This window comes from Lepidochelys olivacea (assembly GCF_965140295.1).
Source record: "Lepidochelys olivacea isolate rLepOli2 genome assembly, chromosome: 4".
NCBI classification, from domain to species: Eukaryota; Metazoa; Chordata; order Testudines; family Cheloniidae; genus Lepidochelys; species Lepidochelys olivacea.
The window spans coordinates 106,631,895-106,655,849 of NC_140414.1; the positions used below are offsets into that span (position 1 = coordinate 106,631,895).

General features: G+C 39.1%; 1 protein-coding gene across 1 annotated transcript in view; it reads left to right on the plus strand.

Moving 5' to 3' along the window:
- The window catches only part of ARAP2 (ArfGAP with RhoGAP domain, ankyrin repeat and PH domain 2), a 195,656-nt gene that overhangs the window by 162,931 nt on the left and 8,770 nt on the right, over positions 1-23,955 (plus strand). The window contains exons 28-32 of the mRNA XM_084625426.1: positions 9,071-9,189; positions 11,816-11,898; positions 13,605-13,640; positions 14,188-14,251; positions 22,498-22,629. Of these exons, the coding sequence (XP_084481552.1) occupies positions 9,071-9,189; positions 11,816-11,898; positions 13,605-13,640; positions 14,188-14,251; positions 22,498-22,629 (434 nt within the window). The remainder of the gene's footprint in view (positions 1-9,070; positions 9,190-11,815; positions 11,899-13,604; positions 13,641-14,187; positions 14,252-22,497; positions 22,630-23,955) is intronic.

Sequence of the window (23,955 nt, forward strand, 5' to 3'; positions counted from 1 at the left end):
TGGTGCTGATTGTAGTCTTAATCATGGCAATATTATCACAGCTAAATAATCTCTTGCATTACTGCTGGATCTGTTCTTCAATTTAGGATTGCCATTTTAAGAAGCTTTTCCATGGTGAATACATTTTAGTGACTAAAGCCCTGAAGTTTTTTTCTTTTCTTTTTTTTTCTCTCCTTAATTGTCTTGCAGCAACCAAGTTGTAAATACTACTTATGTGGGGTGTACTTGCCGATAGATTTGGGGTAGTTAGATATTCAGTTTACTTTGTCTCTGTCTGAGCAAATGTCTTCCAAATCAATCACAATGACTACCAACTCCAGCATTACTGCTCCATTCATTACATCCAATACACCTTAACACTGGGATTTAAAAAGGAAATTTATGAAAGTAAATCAAACGTGATTTAACGTCAATTTGTTACCAGCACAACTGACATCATTTTAGAAATGCTCACTTTTTGCTGTTCATCGTAAAAACTGAAAAATGCTAAGGAATATTTCTATGGATTTCTTGTCTTGTCAAAATAATGAAGCGGAGTCAATGATGCAAGCAAAATCGACTGTAACTAGGTTTTATTGTAATAAAAGTAAAGAAGTTAAGCACTAGGATGTTAAAAAATAAACACTGTGTTAAAGAAGTTTCATTTTGCAAGGGTTTTAATAAGTCTCATTGTAATTCTTAATTTTTACCAGAAACATTAGCAATAGAAGTAGTAGAGAGAAGCTAACATTTCTCTTTAAATGTGTAAATATTAACTGCCATAAAACAAATAATAATTACAATATTGGCAAATAAAAATATATACTTTTAATTAACAATTTGAAGGGGTTTAAACCTTCTTAAATGTGGAATGTGTTGATGTTTATCCACTGTAGCCATTTACACACACAACACTTCTGTTTCTAATCTTATGTGTAAATCCATGTATACATACGGTAAATTACAAAAACAAATGTTGGGAGCCCAGGTACTATCCTTTTGCTGATGGTTCTGATTTCATCCCCCCAATGTCGCTTTGCAGGGAAGGGAGGAATATTTGATTAGACCAGCAAGGGAAAGCCACCCTGTGGAATCCTGAGAGGAGTGCAGAAGGGAGGGGCTGGCTTGGCTTCTCTGAGCCCTTTCTACCCAGAATGTGCAGGGAGATTGTTTCTGAGCAGGGAAGTAGGAGATAACTGGTAGGATCCCATTAGCCTGGAGGAGGAAGGAGAGACCTTATGTCTTTGCACATTAAGGTACCATTCATGTTTACTTTTATTCATGGTTATGGATTAGATCCTAGCAGTTATGCTGAAGGGTGGGGGGCAACCCTATTTGTTGTTTGGCATGAGGGCATTTATTTGGACTGGGCCCCAAAAATGCCAGGTATTTTCAGTGGGCATATATCTTCTGTCCCCCCTCTCCCTTCTTCCTCTCTGCTTACAGTTAATAAAGTTGAAGCCTTCACTTTAACATTATTAATCTGTTTCATTTTCTGGTGTGTCCTGATCAAGCACCCAGTGTTTCATCTTCATCTGGCTCAAATTTCAAGCACTTTGTACTCAAGGAGGGATTCCATTTTTTTTATTTGGAGTTTCTGTACTGTGTGACATATTTTTGGCATTTGTAACAGTGACGTTCCTAACATAGCTCAGACCTTCTAATTGGCTCTGTTAATTGCCCTTAATGCTGTAGCTTGGCCAAACTTCATTTCCATTTCTTTGGCAATTGGTTATAACTGGTCTGATGAAACTTTGATTTACCATCAGCACTAAATGATATAGACATGGGAGTATAAATAATGTTTCTGAAATTATGAGAACTTAAGACAATTCAGTTCCCTTTAAAAAGCCAACAAAAATAGCATACTTATACATCTTCAAAGAGTTTCCCTAACGTGAGGGTGAATCAAAGCAGAGAGGGTTCCCCACTTCTTCTAACAAAGGGTATAGTAATGAAACCTACACTTACAAATTGAAAATTGGTTGGGACTAAAAATAAAGAGGAGGGTGGAAAGCAGCATATAGAGAAATCATGTGAGTGGCCTCTTCACACCTAGGCACCATGAAACAGAGGAACGTATACAGCCACTGGTTCTGTAGAACAAAAATGGAATGGAGAGTGGGCTTAGTATCTTTCCCCAAATAACAAGCCAGGGGAATTTTAGTTATTAACTGAGACAAATCCTTTGGGAGCAGAACTCAGAATTTGGATCCATTGTGCAAAGTTACCACCAAGAAAAAATATACAAAGGGCGTGTCACATTCTGGAGCACAATCCAGACCAGTGAGAGGTTGTCACCTCTGTAACCTTGAGTGCCTCATGAAGCTGGGTCTCTCATAAACAGCCTACCAGCATGCAAGTCACACCCTGAGTGTCTGTATAGTGGCAGCCCTTGTCCAGTAGTTCTGACCCCAGCAGCTTGCCAGCAACACACCAGTCACACTGAGGCTTCCAGAATCCTTGGTTACTATTAACAGATTGAACCAACACACTCCCCGTCCCAAATTTTCCCAAAAAACGTGTGTTCTGCAAAGTCCAGCCCTCTCCTGGACAGTTCAGTTATGAAGATCCCATGCCCGCATAAGCAATCAATATTCAGCAGTTTGTTAATTTAACTGCAGTAACCAAACAGTTCATTTTAAACACTGCACTGGATTGGTTAACATTAAAAATCAAATGTTTATTAACAAACCAAGGTAGGATTTTAAGTGAATTCAAGTATAAGATAAAGTTAGAAATGGTTACAAGCAAATGAAAGTGGAAACACGCATCTAAAAGTCTAAAACTTAATCTAGCAAGGCATCATTTAAATTGGCCTTTCTCAGCTACAGTCTTCCCACAAGATAGTGACTGATCCTTTCCTTGGTCAGAATCTCTCCCAGAGGGCCAGAGGTGCTGACGCTTTCGTTGTCTTAGGTGAAAGAGAGAACTTGGATTTTCTGCTCCTTTCTTTTATATTCCAGTGAACCTTTGAAGTGGATTCTTCTGAGGGTTACTCCTCAAAGCACAGTTTTTCCAAAAAGTGAGGAAGGTGACATGGAATCTGCTGATGAAGGGGGCTCCATGATCTTCCTTTCCCCACTTGTGTTTGCTAAAATATAAATTGTTCTGTTTTCTGCCATCTCCTCCCCCGCATGTCTCAAGAATCCTGTTTACCACTTCTGTGTAAATTGAGGTAAACACAGTCCTTTGTTTAGGATGGGACTGTTTAACAGCTTTTGCCTAGGAAGGGCAGTCTGCTTTTGAACATGTGCTAATAACTTTACATATTTTTTCTCTCTCTCTCTCTCTCTCTCTCTCTTTATATATTGTGACAAAGCTCTGTCCTTGTCTCCGTGGGTCCCGCGTTTCCTGGCGGATTTCGCTAGCCTCAGAGGCTCACTGTGACCCTCCACGTAGCCCTTCTTTCTCTAGATGCAAGGGTCACAGCCTACTGAGCCATTTTAATCATAAGCCAGCCAGGGAGGGGAGGAGGAGCAACCTTCCCTCGCACAGTCTCTGTCTCCCAGTCTCAGTGATTAATCGGGGTAGGGAGTGAGGAGCCCTACCTTTGGTCATGAGTTTGGCAACTTTTTTTTAACAGAAAGAAGCAAATATCTGTATAATGTCCTCAGATTTTGATACATGGAACTCACCAGAGATTAATTATGAATATATACTAATGTCCTTGGTGACCATTAGTTTTTCCTTTTCTGTTAGCATGTGTATTAAATTTAGACAACAGAAGGATGAGGTCTGTAACAAGAGACGATCCAGGGCTTTCAGGTAGCAAGGAGGAAAACCAAGTGTGTGCTGTAAGTATTTTTTTTTTTATGAGATCATCAGTAAGGCTTACTTGTATTTCATAAATCTTTATTTCTTCTAAAATGAGAATTTCCCATATTAAAGTTTCTTCTGTCAGAAGCGTATGAGTTAATGGACCGATATATAAAGTCCTTGAGAGTTTTCAAATAAAGTATTGGGCCATTTAAGTGGGAAATATTGATCTCCAAGAATAGAGTCTATTATTCCAAATGGGGTAGGGGTTTTTTTGGAACACAGGCTTTAAAAACATAAGTGAATTGAGATTTCATGGTCTCCTATTTGATGAAAAGTTTTTTATCTGTAAAATTAATGAGATTAAGATGAAAACTGAAATTATTTTAGGTTTAATTTCAGCATCAGACACCCAGTTAGTGGCAGCCAAAGAATATAGAAAATAGTCAGTTCAAGGATAAATTTTGTGGTACAGAATTGAAGCAATTTCCCGTAAGAGTTGGATAAAAAGCTCTATATCAGTTGATAGAACTGAGAGAGACATTTTGACGGGTTTGTTATGGTGAGAGGGTTACTGATTTTAGAACAAGTGGTTTTATTAGTTTAAAGACTAACTTCAGAGTAAAGCAATAATCTTGATTATTATCATTTATTGTTTGTATTACTTTTGCACCTAGGAGCTCTAGTCATGGACTAGGATGCCATTGTGTTAGACGCTGTACAAACACAGAACAGAAAGATCGCCCCTGCCCCAAGGAGCTTACAATCTAAGTATAAGACAAGCGATAATAAATGGATACAGGCAGGAAAGGAGTACAATATTGTCGTATTGTTTCCTTGAATTGGTGATAGGCAGCGGTCACAGCAGACTAGCGACCTAATATCTATTTATTTTTTGCGGTTAAGTTAGTCTGATGCAAATGGTATCGGTAAGAATTTAAATTCCATTACGATCATGAAGCAGTTGTGATAATTTAATTTAAATCCTCTTGGTATGGAGGGAGTTGGGTATCCTCTGTATTCAAAGATTTCGATAATGGCATAGAGAGTACACTTATAAAGTTTGTAGACAATGCCAAGCTGGGAGGGGTTTCAAGTGCTTTGAAGGATAGAATTAAAATTCAAAATGATCTGGACAAACTGGAGAAAAAATGGTCTGAAGTAAATAAGATGAAATTCAATAAGGACAAATGCAAAGTACTCCACTTAAGAAGCAATCAGTTGCACACATACAAAATGGGAAATGACTGCCTAGGGAGGAGTACTGCAGAAAGGGATCTGGGGGGTCATAGTGAATCACAAGCTAAATATGAGTCAACAGTGTAACACTGTTACAAAACAAGCAAACATCATTCTGGGATGTATTAGCAGGAGTGATGTAAGCAAGACATGAGAAGTAATTCTTCCACTCTACTCTGTGCTGATTAGGCCTTAACTGGAGTATTGTGTCCAGTTTTAGCTGCCACATTCAGGAAAGATGTAGAAAGTCCAGAGAAGAGCAACAAAAATCATTAAAGGTCTAGAAAATGTGATCTATGAGGGAAGATTGGGGGGGAAATGGGTTTGTTTAGTCTGGAGAAAAGAAGACTGAAGGGGGACATAAGTTTTCAAGTACATAAAAGGTTGTTACAAGGAGGAGGAAGAAAAATTATTCTTGTTCACCTCTGAGGACAGGACAAGAAGCAATGGGCTTAAATTGCAGCAAGGGCGGTTCAGGTTTGACATTAGGAAAAACTTCATAACTGTCAGGGTGGTTAAGCACTGGAATAAATCGCCAAGGGAGGTTGTGGAATCTCCATCATTGGAGATTTTTAAGAGCAGGTTAGATAGTCACTCCTGCCTTAAGTGCAAGGGACTGGACTAGATGACCTCTTATTATTAATATAATTGTGACTATTTATTTTCTCTCAATTTGAGCTGATGGGTGAGGGGATTTAAGTTACTATTGAATCCCAATGTTATGAATATAATTGTAATAATTTGTCGGTTCCATTTGGATTGGAGAGTGAGGACTGAATTCCCGTTTATTCCTAGGGTTGCCAGGCATCCAGTTTTTGGCCGGAATGCCCGGTTGAAAAGGGACTCTGGCATCTCTGGACGGCACCGCCGACTAGGCCATTAAAAGTCCAGTTGGCAGCCCAGTGTGGGACCAGGAGTAAGGCAGGCTCCCTGCCTGCCCTAGCACCGCTTGGCTCCTGGAAGCAGCTGCCAGGTCCCTGCAGCCCCTAGATACATGAGTGGCCAGGGAGGCTCTGCACACTGCCCCCTCACCGAGGGCTGGCTCCGCAGCTCCCATTGGCCAGGAACTGCGACCAATGGGAGCTATGGGGATGGATCCTGTGAGCGCGAGGGGCGCACACGGAGCCTCCCTGGCCACCCATGCATCTAGGGGGCCGCAGGGACCTGGTGGTGACTTCCCGGGAGCTGCGGTAAGCATTGCTGGGACCCCACATCCCAACCCCATGCCCCAGCCCGCACCCAAACTCCCTCCTGGAGCCCCCCCCAACACCCCAACCACTTACCCCAGACTCCTCCGGCACCCCAAACCCCTCTCCCCACCTGGCCCCACCCCAGAGCCCACATCCCCAGATGGAGCCCGCACCCCCTCCCACACTCCAAACCCCTTGGCCTCAGCCTGGAGCCCCCTCCTGCACCCCAAACACATCATCCCCGGCTCCACCCCAGAACCTGTACCCTTCAGCTGGAGTCCTCACTCCCCCTGCACCCCACCTCCCTGCCCCAGCCCAGAGCCCTCTCCCACACCCTGAACCCCTCATTTCTGGCCCCACCAAAGCCCGCACCCCCAGCCATGGTCCAGATCCTGAACCCTTATACTCACACTGAGCCCTAGTGAAGTTAATGGAGATTCACGAAAGCTTGAAGTCCATCCATGTGGTCTCAATTACAGAGTGTGTGTGTGTGTGTGTGTGTGTGTGTATGTATAATCTAAAACTTTAGCACCTACAAGTCCACTCAGTCTTTCTACTTGTTCAGCCAGTCGCCAGACAAACAAGCATTCAGTGTTGGGGAAGGACAGGGAGGGGGAAAGTAAGTAATGACTTGTGCAGGACTATGTGGGAGATCAGGGGGTGACAATGGGAAGGAGTAAGCAATAACTTGTGCAGGAGGCGCGTGAGGAAGGTGTCTTGCTGTTGCTTCTGGAAGGGTAGTTTCTGGTACTGGGTTCACCAGGCTCGCCTCCTTTTACTGAGCTAGGTGGGCTCCCATCAGCTGAGTGAGCCCTTGTTTAGACAGGAGGGTGGATTTTACCTCAGGAATACTTTGTATTCTGTGTTGTAATTGAAATCAAGATATTTGAAAATATAGAAAACATCTAAAAAATAAATGGTATTCTATTGTTTAACAGCGCGATTAATCACGATTAATTTTTTAATCGCTTGACAGCCCTAGTCTCTGTGTGTGTGTGGGTGTGTGTGTGTGTAAAAAATAAATTAGACGGGTAATATTAATTAGTCTGAAGGTTTTACTTACAGAAACAATTTTCCTCATTTATTAATATATGGTATAGATTTTTAAAGGACCCTTAAAAAGAGGGCAAAGAACATAAAGAAGAGAACAGGCATTTAAAACTGTATAGTTACAAGCACTGCTGCAACATATACAGACGAGGCAAAAATGAGGAATTCCATTTCTCTGCGCTCCCCATCACATTCCCCTATATGTATAACAGCACTGATTGTTATATATTCAGATGGTAAATTATTTTCTCTTTATAACAGTCCAACATACTCATTAGCTTCTGTTTTACCAGCAATTCCAGTTTTTTTAGTGTGTTTTAATGTATTGGATTAGGAATGCCACACTTGACTCATTTTAATGTAAAAATAGTCTTATAAGCAGTGAGTATGAGAGAAGAATATACAGAATGAAAGCTCTTCAAATATTAACAAAAAGTAGACATTTCTTTGTCACATGACTGAGTTACTAAAAATATTGCCAAATTAGGTAATTATAGTAATTTTGGGATTACTGGGGAATGTTAAAGAAATGTAATGGTGCAGTAATTTCTCTATATTATTAGAAACCATGCATTTTACTGTCTCCTTCAATATTATAAGTAGATTCCTAATTCTGACTTATCAGTTGTAATACCAAATTTTTACATTTTGTGTCATACTCTGATGTCATGATTACTTGTACAAAGGAATTGCATGCATATAGAAGAATCTGATGATTCTGATCATGATATATTGTAGGAATTACTAGTTCGCAAATATAATTAACTGGGTAATTTGCTGTGAGGCGTTGTTCTTTTTAAGTATCACCATCTTTGTAACTAAACGGGACCTACATATGACTTAGTTCTCTTTGCTGTATTCATGATTAACTTTCATGTATGGATAAAATGTGTGATTTGCTTAAGACTTTGTTGCTGTGGCAGCCTGTAGCACCTACAGAATCACGTTCTAGATTCCCACTTCACATCTCTCTTCATCCCACTGACATTTTTTGTAATTGCTTTTTACTTAGAAAATATTAGTACAGATGAAATTTATTTAGCAAAGTTTCATTCAAATTTAGCCTAGACATTAGTGACCAAAAGTCATTGCCAGCTGACATTTGTCCTACCTGAAGTAAGTAGAACAGGTAAAATAAATAAAAGATACTTGCAAAAATGTCAAACATTTAAAGTTGTTTCCCTTGCACAGGTTTTGAGAGATCCTATTTTCCGTTTGTTTTTTTTAAAGCACTTTTTAATCAGTTTTTCAAAAACATAACTGAATTGACTCAACACCCAATTTTTGGCAGTGAAAACTTTTGACAGTGGTTTGGATTTTTAATAAGTCACAAATTTTCACAGAAAAAAAAGAAAGAGAAAAAAGAAATTCCTAAAACCAACATTTGCAAAACTTTTCAGAAAAGGCAGGTTTTTACCCATGCCACATTACTTTAAAAAATGGCTGAACAGCTCTAGAAATAAGTTCACTACCACAATCCAATGCCAACATGACAAAATATGTTAATACTAACTGATACCTTTTGTTGAATACGCTCATTGAAGAAACTAAGGTCTAAATAAGCTTTGGGATATTCTTTCCTAGAAATTTACCTTAGTCTCTCCATGTTCATATTTAAAGTACGTTGACGAGACAGTGTAGACAGCTTACATGGCCTCTGTCTGTGCTATCAATAGGACATTTTTCAACACCAATATATTCATAATAAACTTTTAAATAAGAAAGTTTAGAACAATCAAATTCTGGTATCATTGTGTTGGTACATAATAATACTCAGCACATTAAAATTCAGTACTCAGTGATTTCCAATATTTAAAAATACTGTAACCAAATGTTTTTCATCTTCTTGACAGAGAAAGCAGGCTACCTGAAATACAAAGAAGAACCATCAAAATTACTGTCTGGAAATAAATTTCAAGAGCGTTATTTTGTATTACGGGAAGGAAATCTGCTTCTTTACAAGGATATGAAGGTATAAACAAATACTCTGCACCGTTCTAATCATGAGCAGTTGAGCTTAAAACTCCTGTCCTTTACTTATGAAAAAATAAATACAAGTTGACAGGCAAATCAGCAATTGTTATACTTGCCTACGCAATTCAGGGATTAAAATAAGAAGAAATGTTTTGCTTATGTTTGAGTTGTTAAAGTGGAATAAACTGAGAAAATGTAAGAGCTCATTTAGCTATGTTTATATATTATGATAAACTTTGTTTTAATTAAAACAACTTTTAGAAACCAGGGTAGAGCTTGTTTAAAGGCTGGGGTGTTGTAAGTATTATAAAGCTCCAATAAACTGCTTATTTGGTTGCCCTACAAATTTCAAGGCTTTTAGAAAACAAAAGGTACAAGAGTACAATAACTTTTTTAAAAAAATATTTTTGTTAAAAGTGTCATGATAGAAGAGTTTTGGAAAATAACATCTTTCACTCTAGTATTTTCTCTCTTTTCTGTGTACTGTTTTGTGAATGTTATCTTCTTTCCTTTTCTTCCCTATTCCCCTCCTGAAAAAAGTATGAAGTTGTTACTTAACTTTTTAATAATAAAAGCAGAAAAGTAAACCTATATTATTGGCTTAGGCCCAGTCTTGCAAAGATACATGTGCTTAACTTCCTACACATGAGCAATTTCATTGGCTAACAGGGCTAGCCACATGTAGAAAGTTGAGCATGTGTTAAAAGCTTTGCCACATTGGGTCCATAATATATCAGAGGTTTTTAGTACTTTGCAGAATGCTTTTGAATGTGTGCAATTTATACAAAATTATAAAACTAAGTAACTTACCCATTATCATGTATTGTATTTATGATTAGTTTATTTGATTAACTTTAACATTGCCAGCTTCTGGTAAAGAATACCTTTTAAATAAAGTATTGCTTTTTCGGTCTTGATCCTGTTTTTGTTTGTGCAGCAGATTTATACATGTACTGTACTTTCCCTAAAGTACCTTGGGGAAATAGCCTCCTTTTCTTAGAGAAGAGCTTAATGCGTTAATAGCTAATGTAAGATTATGTAGATGAAATACTATGTCTTTGTTTTATGAATCCTTAGATATATTTCTTAAGTAGAATGACCACAGGAGGGGAGGATAGCTCAGTGTCTTGAGCATTGGCCTGCTAAACCCAGGGTTGTGAGTTCAGTCCTTGAGGGGACCATTTAGGGATCGGGGCAAAAATTGGGGATTGATTCTGCTTTGAGTAGGGGGTTGGACTAGATGACCTCCTGAGGTCCCTTCCAACCCTATCATTCTGTGTCAGAAAGTGTCTAATTAATTAGTGCTAAAAGCTGAAATTGGCTCATATGTAAGCATTAATTAATACTCCTAAAACCTTACTTAGCACCTTGGCAAGAGTTTGAGAGGATTAGTATAAATTGCCTTAAACTTTTTGTTTCCAGTTACTAAACTGTTCTGTTTCACAAGTTTTTTGTTTATTTGTTTTTGGTTTTGTTTTTTTAATATATTTCTAAACTCAGGTGACATTTTCTATTAATTGGTAAAATACTGCATGAGCTTTAAATGGCTTTATAGAATTTAAGTTAAAAAAAATGAGTAAATCATGGAAAAATTGTTCTGACAGGATACCTGAAACTATTTGTCTTTGGCTGTCATTTGATAGTTGTCTTTGTACTTGTAATTATTATAACTTAATTTTAAGTGCTATTTAGAAAAGAGTAGTTGAGGGGGTTGGTATTTGCAGGTGGAGAACAAGTACTAATTAGATATAATTAATGAATGCTCATTAACAACAAATTAAGTTTGTTGCTGGAGATGCATTCTTTTCTTTAAGAGGAAATGTTAATTCAAATTGCACTGTAATGGAGCTAGCTTAGAAATATATTTTGTACAGGTACTTATTCATTCAGCTGCCATACTGGAATTCTAGGTTTAGGAAAAATAGGCTCAGGGAATCTGTGTTGATGCAGGCAATAGGTGAAGGTAGGGATGTGTGCTAAGTTGGCTTTGCCTGTATGTAAAGTTTATCACTTTGCCTATTCAGAGAAAAAAATAACAATTTACTCTTAACTTTCTGCATTTTTACAATTTTGAATGGAAGTTCCTTTGTACAAACAACCGTGTTCTTTAAAATCTAACTGTTCTATTTCTATTCCCCCCCAGGGTTGAGAGTGAGAGACTGGAAGCATTTGTCTGGTCATAGAAAAATTAAGACCCTGGTTCAGCAAAGAATACGTATTTAACTTTAAGCACACTTTAACTTATGCTGAATGGAGGTCTAAAAGTGCTGAACCACAAATACTAAATCAGTGTGGCTTTATGCTCCATGTATGAGACACTCAAATGTGCCTCTTTTTTTCTACTGGAGAATTTTTCAACTTCACTTCAATCTCCTAGCCTCGAGCTGGAGCTGTGAAACACATGTACCTTTTACACATATATAATTATACTAGGTCTGTATGAGGTAATTGATTATTTTCCCAAAGGTGATAGGGGGGAGGTAGAAAAATTAGAAATAGTGACCCATAATGAAAAGATAAGAATAGAGAACCGCCAAAGAATTAAAAAGGGGATTGAGCATTTATAAACCATTCTGTTTTGTAAATTTCTAGTGCAGTAATTAGAAACTTATGTTCATTCACAGAGTAGCAAACCTGAAAAAGTGCTGCCCCTCAGTTCTCTGAAACTTTACCTTGGAGTGAAGAAGAAAATGAAGCCACCAACAAAGTAAGATTAGAAAAGCAACTGGATTATGTTCTGTATAGCAAAATACTTGAGTTTTGTGATGGAACAGACACACGCGTGCGCACACACACAAAATCAGGAAGCCAAGTGAAGTCTGTTCCCTATTCTGAATGGAATTGCACTCTATAATATTACTTGTTCTGATGCTGTCTGTTCCTGTGTTCCGTGTTAACTCTTCTGTGTTAGAAAATTACTTTATTGATTGGTTTTCTTAATCTGAAGTGTGTTTTCTGTTGTGGCTGTAACTGTTACTAGCTCAATTTAGTCTTATAGCGTATATCCTGCATTCCAATGGTGGACACATCTTTAGTGTGCCAAAAAAGATTACTTGTCCTGACCTTTGGTGCCAGTCCCTGGGTCCACACTGGAGGATTTTCCTTCTCCAGGTTCCATATTGCTGTGACTTTTTTCTTTCTATGTGAGCCATTCAGTGGCACTTCTTACTGAGTCAGGTTAGTTGCTGCAGACTAGTAGGTCTCCTGTCTTCAGAGGCAGAGCGCGCTGTCCCTTAGGGCACACCCAGGCCTCAGAGTTGAGAGAAGCTGGCATCAAACCAAGGTCTCTCACTGCAGAGTTGCTCATTTTCAAAGAGCCCTATGGTTGTCCTTTCAACTTTTCTGCCATATTGTGTGTGTCAGTGTATGCATGCACTCGCTTGCTCTCGCTGACTTTGTCTTTCCTTCTGTTTTGCTCGTTCTGCCATCTTATTGTCTGGTCCCATAACTCCTTCCTTTTTTTTTTCTCCACTCTGTGATTCATTCTTCTTACCCCAGCCTTCCAGTCCCTTACAAACTCTCAGCTGATCAATCTTGTTTCTCTCACCACTGGAAATGGGGCAGAGCCATATTTTAGATTATATTGTCTGACTTCATTTTAGAAACCAAGTCTTCACTTGGCTGCCCTCACTACTTGCCCTACCTGCTTCAAATCCATGTCCCTATCACTGCTAGTAGGAATACTAGCACCTTCATCAAAGGATCTCAGTCATTAATTTGTGTTTGTAGAGGACTAAATATCAGTGTTCCTCTTGAAAGTGAACATGTAAAAATGTCTATTGTCTCAGCTGTGTTCCTTGTGTGTATTCAGTCATAGTTTTTCTTACTTTAGTGACAAAAATGCTTATTTTAAACTCTCGGCAGCCTTGCAGAACTTACACAGCTAAGGCTGAATGAGCTGGATGCTATTCCATTTTGTATGTCATCAAAGAATTCCTAATAAGTTCCAACGAATTACACATGTATAACTCCATGAGGTTGCATAGGCGTTACTGAAACTGTAAAATGTATGGGGTAGCACAGAGATAACTGAGAGCATAATTGGATCTATTGAACTTTGTTGCTGTTTTGATGATTCGTGAGGTGAAAGGAGCCTAGCTTGACTGAGTCGGCAGACATGCTACTCAGATAAAAAGGTCCTGTCACAACTTGTAAATAGAGCATAGTTGATATCAAAAGCTTTGAGACAGTAAACATGGAACCCCATAAGGCCATTTTAAATGAGAATGCTTTTCAGATTAGAACCATACATTAAACTTCTTGCAATAGCTTTTGAGGTGTAATCTCTATGTAAAATTAACTTCCCTATGGAATATTCAGCAAGCACCCTGAAGCTAGCATTCAAAGTTATGGCTTTGGTTTCTGGTAAATAAATAAATATTTATTTTTAATGTGGAGTTTTATTTTTTTCAGCTGGGGTCTTACAGTATATTCTGAAAAGCAACACTGGTAAGTAATCAACACCAACAGATGTGTTTTTGCCTGTTCAATGTCAAAATTTTTTAAATAGTGTGCTTGAAACCTAATGTGTGTGTGTTTCTTGTTTTTGTTTCATTTTTACCCTTTACCAAAAAATATTAGTTGATTTGTTGCAATAACTTTTAGTTTAAGCTGTCAGTTTTGTATCCTTGCTAAGATCCCCGTTCAGCGAAGCCCCAAAGCACAGGCTTAAAACTGTGATTTGAAATCCAAGGAACTAAGCACATGCTTAAAGTTAAACAGGTGCATCAGTTTTTGTAGAATAAGGACAGATTCCTGAATTGGATCCTATATACATTGCCCTCAGTCTTTTCATAATATATATTTAATATATATTTTAAAAGTTCTTATGTGTAAAATATAAATAATAAAATACTAACAACATTAAATAATTAAGAGAAATCCAAGCAGGTTTTGAATGTCAAAACAAGAACTGCTTCTGTGGTATGTGACAACTACAGTTAGATACTTCATTAAGCTGTTGTTTATTTTAATGATACCACATATTGTATTGTAGGCACATGTGTTGTGATGGACAGGATACACAGATGGAGTGGATGACCAGTATTTTCAATGCACAGGTAATGCTTTGTTCAGAGGAAATAACTATTTTTAAAAATTCTCTACATTTTCATATTTAGCGGTGAATCACTGAGTTTCACCAGTAATTTGTACTTATCTGAAAAACAATTAAACAAATATATGTATGGATGTTCTGAATGCACCATATATTGTAGCAAAAAGAACAATGCTGTGAAGCCAGTAAGGTACTGAAATGCTTGAGGTATACAACTGCAAGAAGATGTGGACTTAGCCCATGTATGGGCTATAGCTCAAGTGCTTACAAGTGATAGGTAATAACTGGTTCACATTTGAGCTGTAGGTTTTTTTGGAGGAGTTCATAGAGTTCTCCTGGGTTTTCTTTTGTGTTACAGAGAATCTGGACAAAGAGAGGCAACCCACTTGCCTGTCACCAGTAAACATATTGGGTGAAATCCTGGCCCCAGTGGCTTCAGTGGGGCCAGGATTTCACCCATTTCTTAAGTCAAATAGAGAGATACCTGCTACTAAGTTGTAGGGAAGGAGGGGTATGGTTTTGAGTGGTAGCTCAAGAATACATCCATACAAAAGGATTTTAATGTGCTTGGGTAGTGGTGAGAGGGATTAAAAGATGCGGGAACATTTCACCCAGAGTGGAGAGCTGTACACACGACCATGTAATGGGAATTTTGAAAATGGTGATATATTTGCGTCAGAGTTGCTTCTACTTTTTTCCATGAGGATTCAGGATGCTTCTTGGCGAAGTCACTGCAGGTAACAGTTGACAAACGTTGACTGTGTGATTCCTTCATAGGGAAGTATTACATTTTACAGATTAGGTCACTGAAGCTCGGAAATATCAGACAACATTTAAATTTGGGTGCCTGTACCCATATTTAGGCAGCTATGTGTTTTTGATCTCCAGAGGAGCCGAGTATTGGGAGTAGCATGTGTTCAGCACTTCTGAAAATTTAGCTATTTTTCAGAAATAGAAAACTTTAAGTAAGCAGATTTGAAAATGTTGTCCTTAGCCTTTCTCAGTTTTATTCTCCTAATGTAAAATCTTCAAAAGCGCCTAAGTCGCATGCTCAAGAGATATAGGCACTTAGGACTGTAAGTCCAAAGGACGCTAAGTCACTTAGACATGTCTTGCCCCTGCGTACCAAAATGGGATAATACTTACTTGTAGGGAAATATTAAAAATTCAACAGGGCTAAGAGAAAAGTGATATTTTAGATGCCAGAGGTGAGGTGTTTGCAAATGTCATCCTTGTATTGAGTGTGACTGCAGCGTCTTGTCTGCCTGTGGGAGCCAGTGTTTTAAATTCTGTCTGTTTTCAGGTTTCACCAATGCTAAATATCTTTATAACCCCAGTTAACTGATGGGTATAGAACTTGAGACCTCCTGGCTTCCAGTCTGGTGCACTGTCACCATATAGGTTTCAGAGTAGCAGCCGTGTTAGTCTGTATTCGCAAAAAGAAAAGGAGTACTTGTGATACCTTAGAGACTAACCAATTTATTTGAGCATAAGCTTTCGTGAGCTACAGCTCACTTCATCGGATGCATATAGAGGGAGAACATGCTGCCTGTTTTGCTGGGGGCTGTTGTAATGCTAGTTAGAGCAAAATGCACATTTTCTTTTTCAAGAAAGTATTGAAACAGATGCAGCAGTCACATAAGCATCACAGTTAGCATCACACCACATCCATGATTACAGCTAAGACCTCTATAATTTGCATAACATGGTTGCAGCGCAACCAGGAGAGGATTTCAAGTGCATTTTCCCCTATACCACTTTAAGTAAAACTACCCAGTGGCTTACGTCCAGTGCATTTCACCAAGATGTGGCCATGGAGGCCATGCGAAATGCTTAAGAGACACCTTACGTGGAACCATCCCAGAAATCTGGCACCCAACCTGCCAAATCCTCCTCTCCCCTTTCCTTATGTGAAAGATGATGAGGTGCCTCTTTCTGTGTAAGATACAGAAGCTTGCTCTTCCCCTCCCTTAGCTTGCACAGCAATTCCACCAGCCAAATGTAGCCCATCTCCCACTCTGTATTGCAATGGCAGCTCTGGACACTACTGGTCCCACACTGGAAACCTGCCATGCAGTTGTAATAAGCAAAATAAAATTGGACAAAATAAACTCTCTCTCTAGCTAATTTTCCCAAGTTTCTTTGGGTGAAGAGAGGCTAAAAACTCTCACTCTGCTCATCAGCTGGAGGGGCAGAAAAAACCCTTCCTGACTTTTGTAAAAAGGGCACCAACTGAACATAAAGCACTGAAAAGCAGCAGCAGCAAACCCGTGCATAGCCAAGGGATAAATGGGATGTGGACAGGAAGTAGGTACAGAAATGGCCACCTACATCTGGGATATTTTCATACCTGGTTATGTCCTTACACCACTAAGTGGGATTTAGGGTAGGTATTTCCTACTGCCCCAACCCCACATGAGATGGCCCATCCCCTGCCACTACTGACAAACACCCTGTCACTACCTACACCATGGCTGAACAGGAGGAGAGGAGATTTTCACAATGTTCACTCTATTTGATCAAAGGTGATTATTTTTTTAACCTGAAGATGGTCTTTAGGACTCTTTATAACAAGGGTAAAGCTTGTCTGTGCAGAGCTTTCTCAGGAGCTCACCCAAGAATGAAGAATGAACTCTCACAGGAAGTAAGGACCATCACAAACCTCACCACCTTTCCCTCTAAATGCAAGGCACGTTTCTTTGACCTTTCCTTCTCTAACATAAACATATGGCAATGTGTGTGTGTATATAAATTCCAAACCAAAACATTCCACTGCTCCCCTGGGGAGAAGATGAGAAAATAAACATGTGACAAATGTGGAAGTAGATGACGCTGTTAAATTTGGCTTCCTTTTTCTTCATATGGAAGTCATTATACAGCAATATCAAACAATACAATGCGGTATATTCAAGGAGGTACAATTGCAGCGGGAGCCATAAATTGTTTAGAATTTACTGTGTCGTGTGCACTTATAGCAATATTAAGGTTGAGAATGTAATAGTTAGCAGCCCTCGCAGGCTGTCATTCTATTAAAAAAATTATTTCATTGTTAATGTACCTTCTGTCGTAAAAATTAGTATATATGATTATCCTGCTTGTGTTCTGAGTATATAATACAGAATGGACACATGATTATTGCAATACATACTATATAATCATATACTTTGAGGGAGAGTGTGTCTTTGACCTTTGTAAATAGTGGAAGTGGGATGTGTAATGCCCATCTCGGAAGCAACAGACTTTTCAAAACCTTGTCTTATTCAGCTCCTCCAGGCGAAGTAACACTTGTGGTTTCCATGGAAACAGCTACCAAATTGGAAATACATCTTATGGGGATAACAAGGGCAGGGTCTCAATGAATAGGTTCACAGGTTATTGACATAGGTTGCTTAAAAACAACTTATCCAAAGCTTAGTAACTCTGTTCAAGTCCTATTGACTCAAGATCACAAGAAAGATAATGTTACAACTCTGACCAGCAAGTATGGAGTGAAACATATTCATTAAATCAATCTGGAATGAAGACTTACAGAAGCAGTTCATATCTTTTGGGGATTGTTTAAATGGAAGAATGCATGGTGCTACATTTTTCCCCCCAACTTCAGCATATTCCTCAATTTTTTATTTTATTTTATTTTTTTTTGAAAACTGTCATCTCATTACTCATGATTGAGGCTAAGATTTTGTCACGGATATTTTTAGTAAAAGTCACGGATAGGGCAAATAATGAAAAATCACAGAAGCCTGTGACCTGTCCCTGACTTTTACTAAAAATATCCATGGCAAAGTGGGGAGCCTGGTCAGCTGCGGGCAGGCTGGGAGTTTCAGGGGCCCCCACCACCCATGGGGGCTCGTAGCTCCAGGGTCCCCTCTCTGCTGGCAGTTCCAAGTTGAGGGGTCCCCCCTGCCTCCTGCAGTGTCTGGGAGCTGCGGGGGCTCCCCCTACTGCTCGCGGCTGCTGGGAGCTCCAGGTGTCCCCCCCGCTGCCCGCTCACAGCCTTGGAAGTCACAGATTCCATGACCGCCACGACTAAATCGCAGCCTTACTCATGATATGCAGTATATAAATTAACAATATTAACAGGCTGTATTAAGGGAAGAATTTTATTCAGCATTCTGATCTTTAGCAGATGTAGCAACACCATGAATTATTTGTGCCATTACATGGTAATGAGACACCACTGATCTATTTTTCCATGGTAAAATATTATTTGCAGTAAAATCAGTACTTGAAGATGTAATAACTCATGTTCCAAAAGATTATCATAAAATCTCAGAATGCTTTGTACATGCAAGTGTTTGTCTCTGGTATGAAGTTAATCCTCATCACCACTATATATTAGAAAAAACATTGTAAGTATGTAAGCTGGATTTGTTATCCTGAATCAGCATTTCAATGATGACCATGTTTAAAATTATTATGCTTTCTGTTCTTATACAAGATGCATTGGCATGATATCTGAACACATTTCTGTGGATAGATTTTTAGACAGTAGGGTTCATTTGTTTGAATAGTGTGATGAACCTAGATTTGAACTTCAAGATGAATGTAAAGAAGGCATATAGGTGTCAAGATATTTGCATTAAATTATCCAAAGGTAGAGTCTTTGCCGTTAGAAGAGGAAGAAGCCTAACTTGGTGATAGACCCATTTTCTCTTACTCCGTAGAAACTTTTGCTCTTTAGCTGAACAGTGTGGTATTCAGGGAAGATATTACTTATTAATCCTTTTCTTTTTCCCTCCTCTGATGAGGTAGGTACCATAGTGTTGTAAAGTTTATCCCACTATAACCTAATTATTCTAGTTTTCTGGCTTCAATTGGAGAAGTTTGGGTTAGTATGGAAATTATTAATTTTGTATTTTGATTGGTAAACAGTAAAAAAAAAAAAAAAAAAAAAAAAAAAAGCCTAAAATAGGATCATAGTTTTCCTTAAGCGTGTGGCATGGTCATCCCATGGGATATGGCTCAAGTCCAGTCTTGAATTTAATAAAACTAGTCTGGACAAAAGACACTTAACATAGTTATCTAGGAAATAAGGTATTGATGGGAAGATGAGGAAAAAAGATCTTTTCCAATTCTAATTTCTGTGTGCATGTATTCCTCTGAGCACATCATGGGGCTGACAAGTAAAGCCAAAATTAGCACCCTGATGAAGATACACCTTCAAGTACGTAGGCAGTAATTCTGCTTAATACTGCAAATAAGGGAACCTTGTTTCTTTGCTTAGAAAGAAAATTTGTTATTTGGAGTGCAAAACCTCTTTATGAAAGCCAGTTGAATATGTGACCCTTTTAAACTAAACAAATACATGCAGAATTCTTGCAGTATATTCCATGGAGAATTTTTAAAAGTTTAGAAAACTCTTGAAGAATTTCAGAAATCATTGTAAGTTGAGCATCAGAAATTCTCTCTTCAGTTGCTTTGAAATAACATTCTGCATCCATCGGATAAATGCAATGCAAACACTGCCTGTTTCTCTGAGCTCAACCTTCCCAGAGACTTTCCACCTCGTTGAATCCATCAGGGACTAATGGCGTAACTGAGGAATGGTTACAGTTCTTTAATTATAATATGCTGTGGAGGAAGAAACTGCAATATTTGGGCATGCTGAGAAGGAAGAGTGAAAGATGATCTCCAAGTTATAAGCCTGGGTGATAAACATATCTTGTCTGAATTTAGAGGCCATGTACTTATGGCAGCAAGCACGTACTCTTTCTCTTATGCCTGCATTTTGTGCTTTGCAAGACCAATCTACAGACTCTTCGCTCTTGAATAATATTTACAAGGTAGACTGGATATATTATATGTTCTCTTCTGAAAAGACAAAGATGTTTTGATATATTTCTGTTGACAAGAGCCACCTAGATGAGTCAGAACTATGAATAAGTAAATTTTAATTTTGCCTAATGAGTTGCAAATATTCATAATTTATTATTTACTATTCAGTTAAAACTGTTACAGACACACGGGGTGGGATTCACAAGGGGGACTTAAGATCTGAAGTCCCACATTCAGGCTCCACCTGACCACCTTAAAGTCACCAGCTGGGCATGCGCACAGCCATCTAACTCCTGCCACTGCCCAGTGCCTAACTCTCAACCGAATTCACAACATAGGCATTTCCCCCCACACCTATCTTACTTTTGGGGCCCATTCCAGTAGACTGTGCAAAGCATGCCTAAACCCACACTAAGCAGGAGGAAGAGTGGTTTGTCCTTTAGCCCAATGCTTAGAGCATTCAGGGTGTGGGAGACCTGGACTGAAAACTCTGTTGAGCTGATTTGACAAAGGGATTTTAAATGGGGTTTCCCACCTCTTAGGTGTGGTCCCTAACCACTGGGCTATTGGCCACGTTGGGGTGGGTCTCCCTCAATCTCCTATGTTAAAACTGTCTCACTTTGTTTAAATAATTAAATATTCATTGGACACCAAGGAAGTTAGTGTGACTCTATAGCCCAATTGTTAGGGTACACACCTGGGAGGCATGAGACCCAAGTTCAAGTCCTCCTGCCTCAATGATTATTTCCACACAGTAGAAAAGCTTCATCTGAAACCAGGTGAGTGTTCGCAAAAAGAAAAGGAGTACTTGTGGCACCTTAGAGACTAACCAATTTATTTGAGCATAAGCTTTCGTGAGCTACAGCTTACTTATTGCAATGCCTAAGTCTCCCTAGTGAATTCCACCCATAATTCTTTATACTAAAATGTAATTAATCCCTTCACCCAAAGAAATGGTGTTTCTACTTGCTGTCTACCTGTTTTATCGGCAAAGAGTTCAGTGGCACCTTATAGACTAACAGACGTGTTGGAGCATAAGCTTTCGTGGGTGAATACCCACTTCATCGGATGCATGTAGTGGAAATTTCCAGAGGCAGGTATAAATATGCAAGCAAGAATCAGGCTAGGGATAATGAGGTTAGTGCAATCAGGGAGGATGAGGCCCTCTTCTAGCAGTTGAGGTGTGAACACCAAAGGAGGAGAAACTGCTTTTGTAGTTGGCTAGCCAGTCACAGTCTTTGTTTAATCCTGAGCTGATGGTGTCAAATTTGAGGATGAACTGAAGCTCAGCAGTTTCTCTTTGAAGTCTGGTCCTGAAGTTTTTTTTGCTGCACGATGGCTACCTTTAAATCTGCTATTGTGTGTCCAGGGAGGTTGAAGTGTTCTCCTACAGGTCTTTGTATATTGCCATTCCTAATATCTGATTTGTGTCCATTTATCCTTTTACGTAGGGACTGTCCAGTTTGGCCGATGTACATAGCAGAGGGGCATTGCTGGCACATGATGGTGTATATTACATTGGTGGACATGCAGGTGAATGAACCGGTGATGGTGTGGCTGATCTGGTTAGGTCCTGTGATGGTGTCGCTGGTGTAGATATGTCCCAGATATGTCCCACATATCTACACCAGCGACACCATCGCAGGACCTAACCAGATCAGCCACACCATCACCGGTTCATTCACCTGCACGTCCACCAATGTAAGTGGGTATTCACCCGCGAAAGCTAATACTCCAATACGTCTGTTAGTCTATAAGGTGCCACAGGACTCTTTGCCGCTTTTACAGATCCAGACTAACACAGCTCCCCTCTGATACCTGTTTTATGTTTCAGCCATGAGGAGATTACATGTTGTAGGTTAAGATTTTTAAAGATTTTCTACTGAGTACATTTAATCCTTTGGGATGGGCGGGGAAGATGTATGACTAAATCCCCTGAAGTTCCTTGGAAGTCTGAACCATAACTGTTATGACAACTTATAGTAATAGTTATAGTATAGTTATAACTTATAGTAATAAATTAGGGGTATAAATGTTCCCTTACATTTAAACATTTACTTTCATATTGGGTCAGATAATTGTATTTATATATACAATTTATGTAGAATTTTGGAGCTAGAAAGCAAAATAGACACATTTGTTTTCCTAAATGTTGATTTTTTGTTCTATTGCCAATAGATATGTTTTGATATATAGTGTGGAGGGAACACCTCTGGAACATAGTATACTAAGACCTTAAAGCTCTGTTCACTTAGCATCTTGCAGTCCTCCAGCAATACTTCTGATGCATTTGTAGAAGCATCAACATAATTATAAAAAAAACATGCTCCTGTTATCTTAAAAAAAAAAAGTCATTGTTTTATGTGGAGCGATAGTACAACATAGTATATAGGCTTACTAAGGCAATTTTGTACATAAAAAGCAGTGTATAGAGTAAGGAATGCCAAGAGTAAGGAATTTTTGTTTCAACAGCACAGTGATATATGGCCACCAGCTGGAAAAGCAAGAAAACAGTCTATCACTAAAAATCCAAAGATTGGAGGCTTACCTTTAATTCCCATTCAGCAGGAGAAAAATACTTCTAAAACCAGAGGAAATGCAGAGGTAAGCTGGTGGTTAAAGTTTGTGTTGAACTTTAATTACAATGCTATATTTTGTTGTCCTTTTTAGATAGTCCAGGAGCAATACTCTCTCTGGAGTTGGATAAATGTGAGATGTAGATGTTTCTAATGTTAGTGTCCTTTGTATTGCTTTGCCATTAAAGGAATAGTTACGACAATGTAATTAAATGCATTATGAGCTAGCCCTGTGGCAAGTTGGTAAATTAACACTGGATTTGTTTAGTAAGAGCCACCCATTAGAATTAAATGGGATTTTTACCATGAATGTTACTACAAATTAATAAGGATTTTTTTTAAATAAAGTCCTTGATGATATAGCTTTGTGTGTGTACTGTACCATATATTTTCCTGTCTCCAAAGCAGCCTTGCACTTTTAGGTATCTATCCTAAAATATTAGTAGCAAAGAGCTCCATTTGAAAATTAAGTTAAGATGGAACTAAATGCTGTACATTTCAATTATAACATTATTAGGTTGTGATACAGCATGGTCAGAAGGCAGTAGGAGAGTGTTAGAAGTCTTATTCCCTGCAGAGGGAAGAAAGTATGCTATAGATTAATTAAAGCACAGGAAGCCAGTTAAAGCACCTGAAGCCAGTCACCTGATAAAACTCCCCTGCTTCAATCAGACAAGGAAAGGAGTTGAAGCAGAGTCAATTGGTGTTGGAGTAGAGAGCAGTTTGGAGGAGTTGAAGCAGAGTGGATTGGTGTTGGAGCAGAGAGCAGTTTGGAGGGAAGCAGAGGAGAGTTTGGAGAAGTGCTGTGGTGGGCTAAGAAGACCAAGACCCTAGGTAAAGGGACACCTGGTTTGTGCAGAGGGAGGGCAGGAAGCCCCACAAGCTGAAGGGCAGGGGAGAGAAGTAGTCCAGGGGAAGGAACTGCTAGTTCAAGCAGTTTACTGCTATCCCTGGGCTGGGACCCGGAGTAGAGGGTGGGCCCGGGTACCTCCCTCTCCACTTCCCTCCTGTAGAACACTAGTAGAGCAGTTAATACCCCAGTCCAGGGGTGAGAAATGGTGCCCTGAACCGTCCCCAAGAAGAGAGAGCGCGAGACCCATCAAAGTAGTGCCAGCAATTTGCCACAAGGCTTACAGAATAAGAAGTCTGGAGCAATGGTAACAGCTGTTTGCAGTGACTTACTCAAGTGCCACTAGACTTCTCAGATGAATGGTGTTTCTCAGTCTTAACATAAGTGATTTATCGGATGAACCATTAGCACCCAAAAAAGGAGCACTGAGGTAGAACATAGGAATGGGGAACATTTTGAGTGTGGAACAGAACAGTTGCTACCATTGACCCTACATAATAGTAA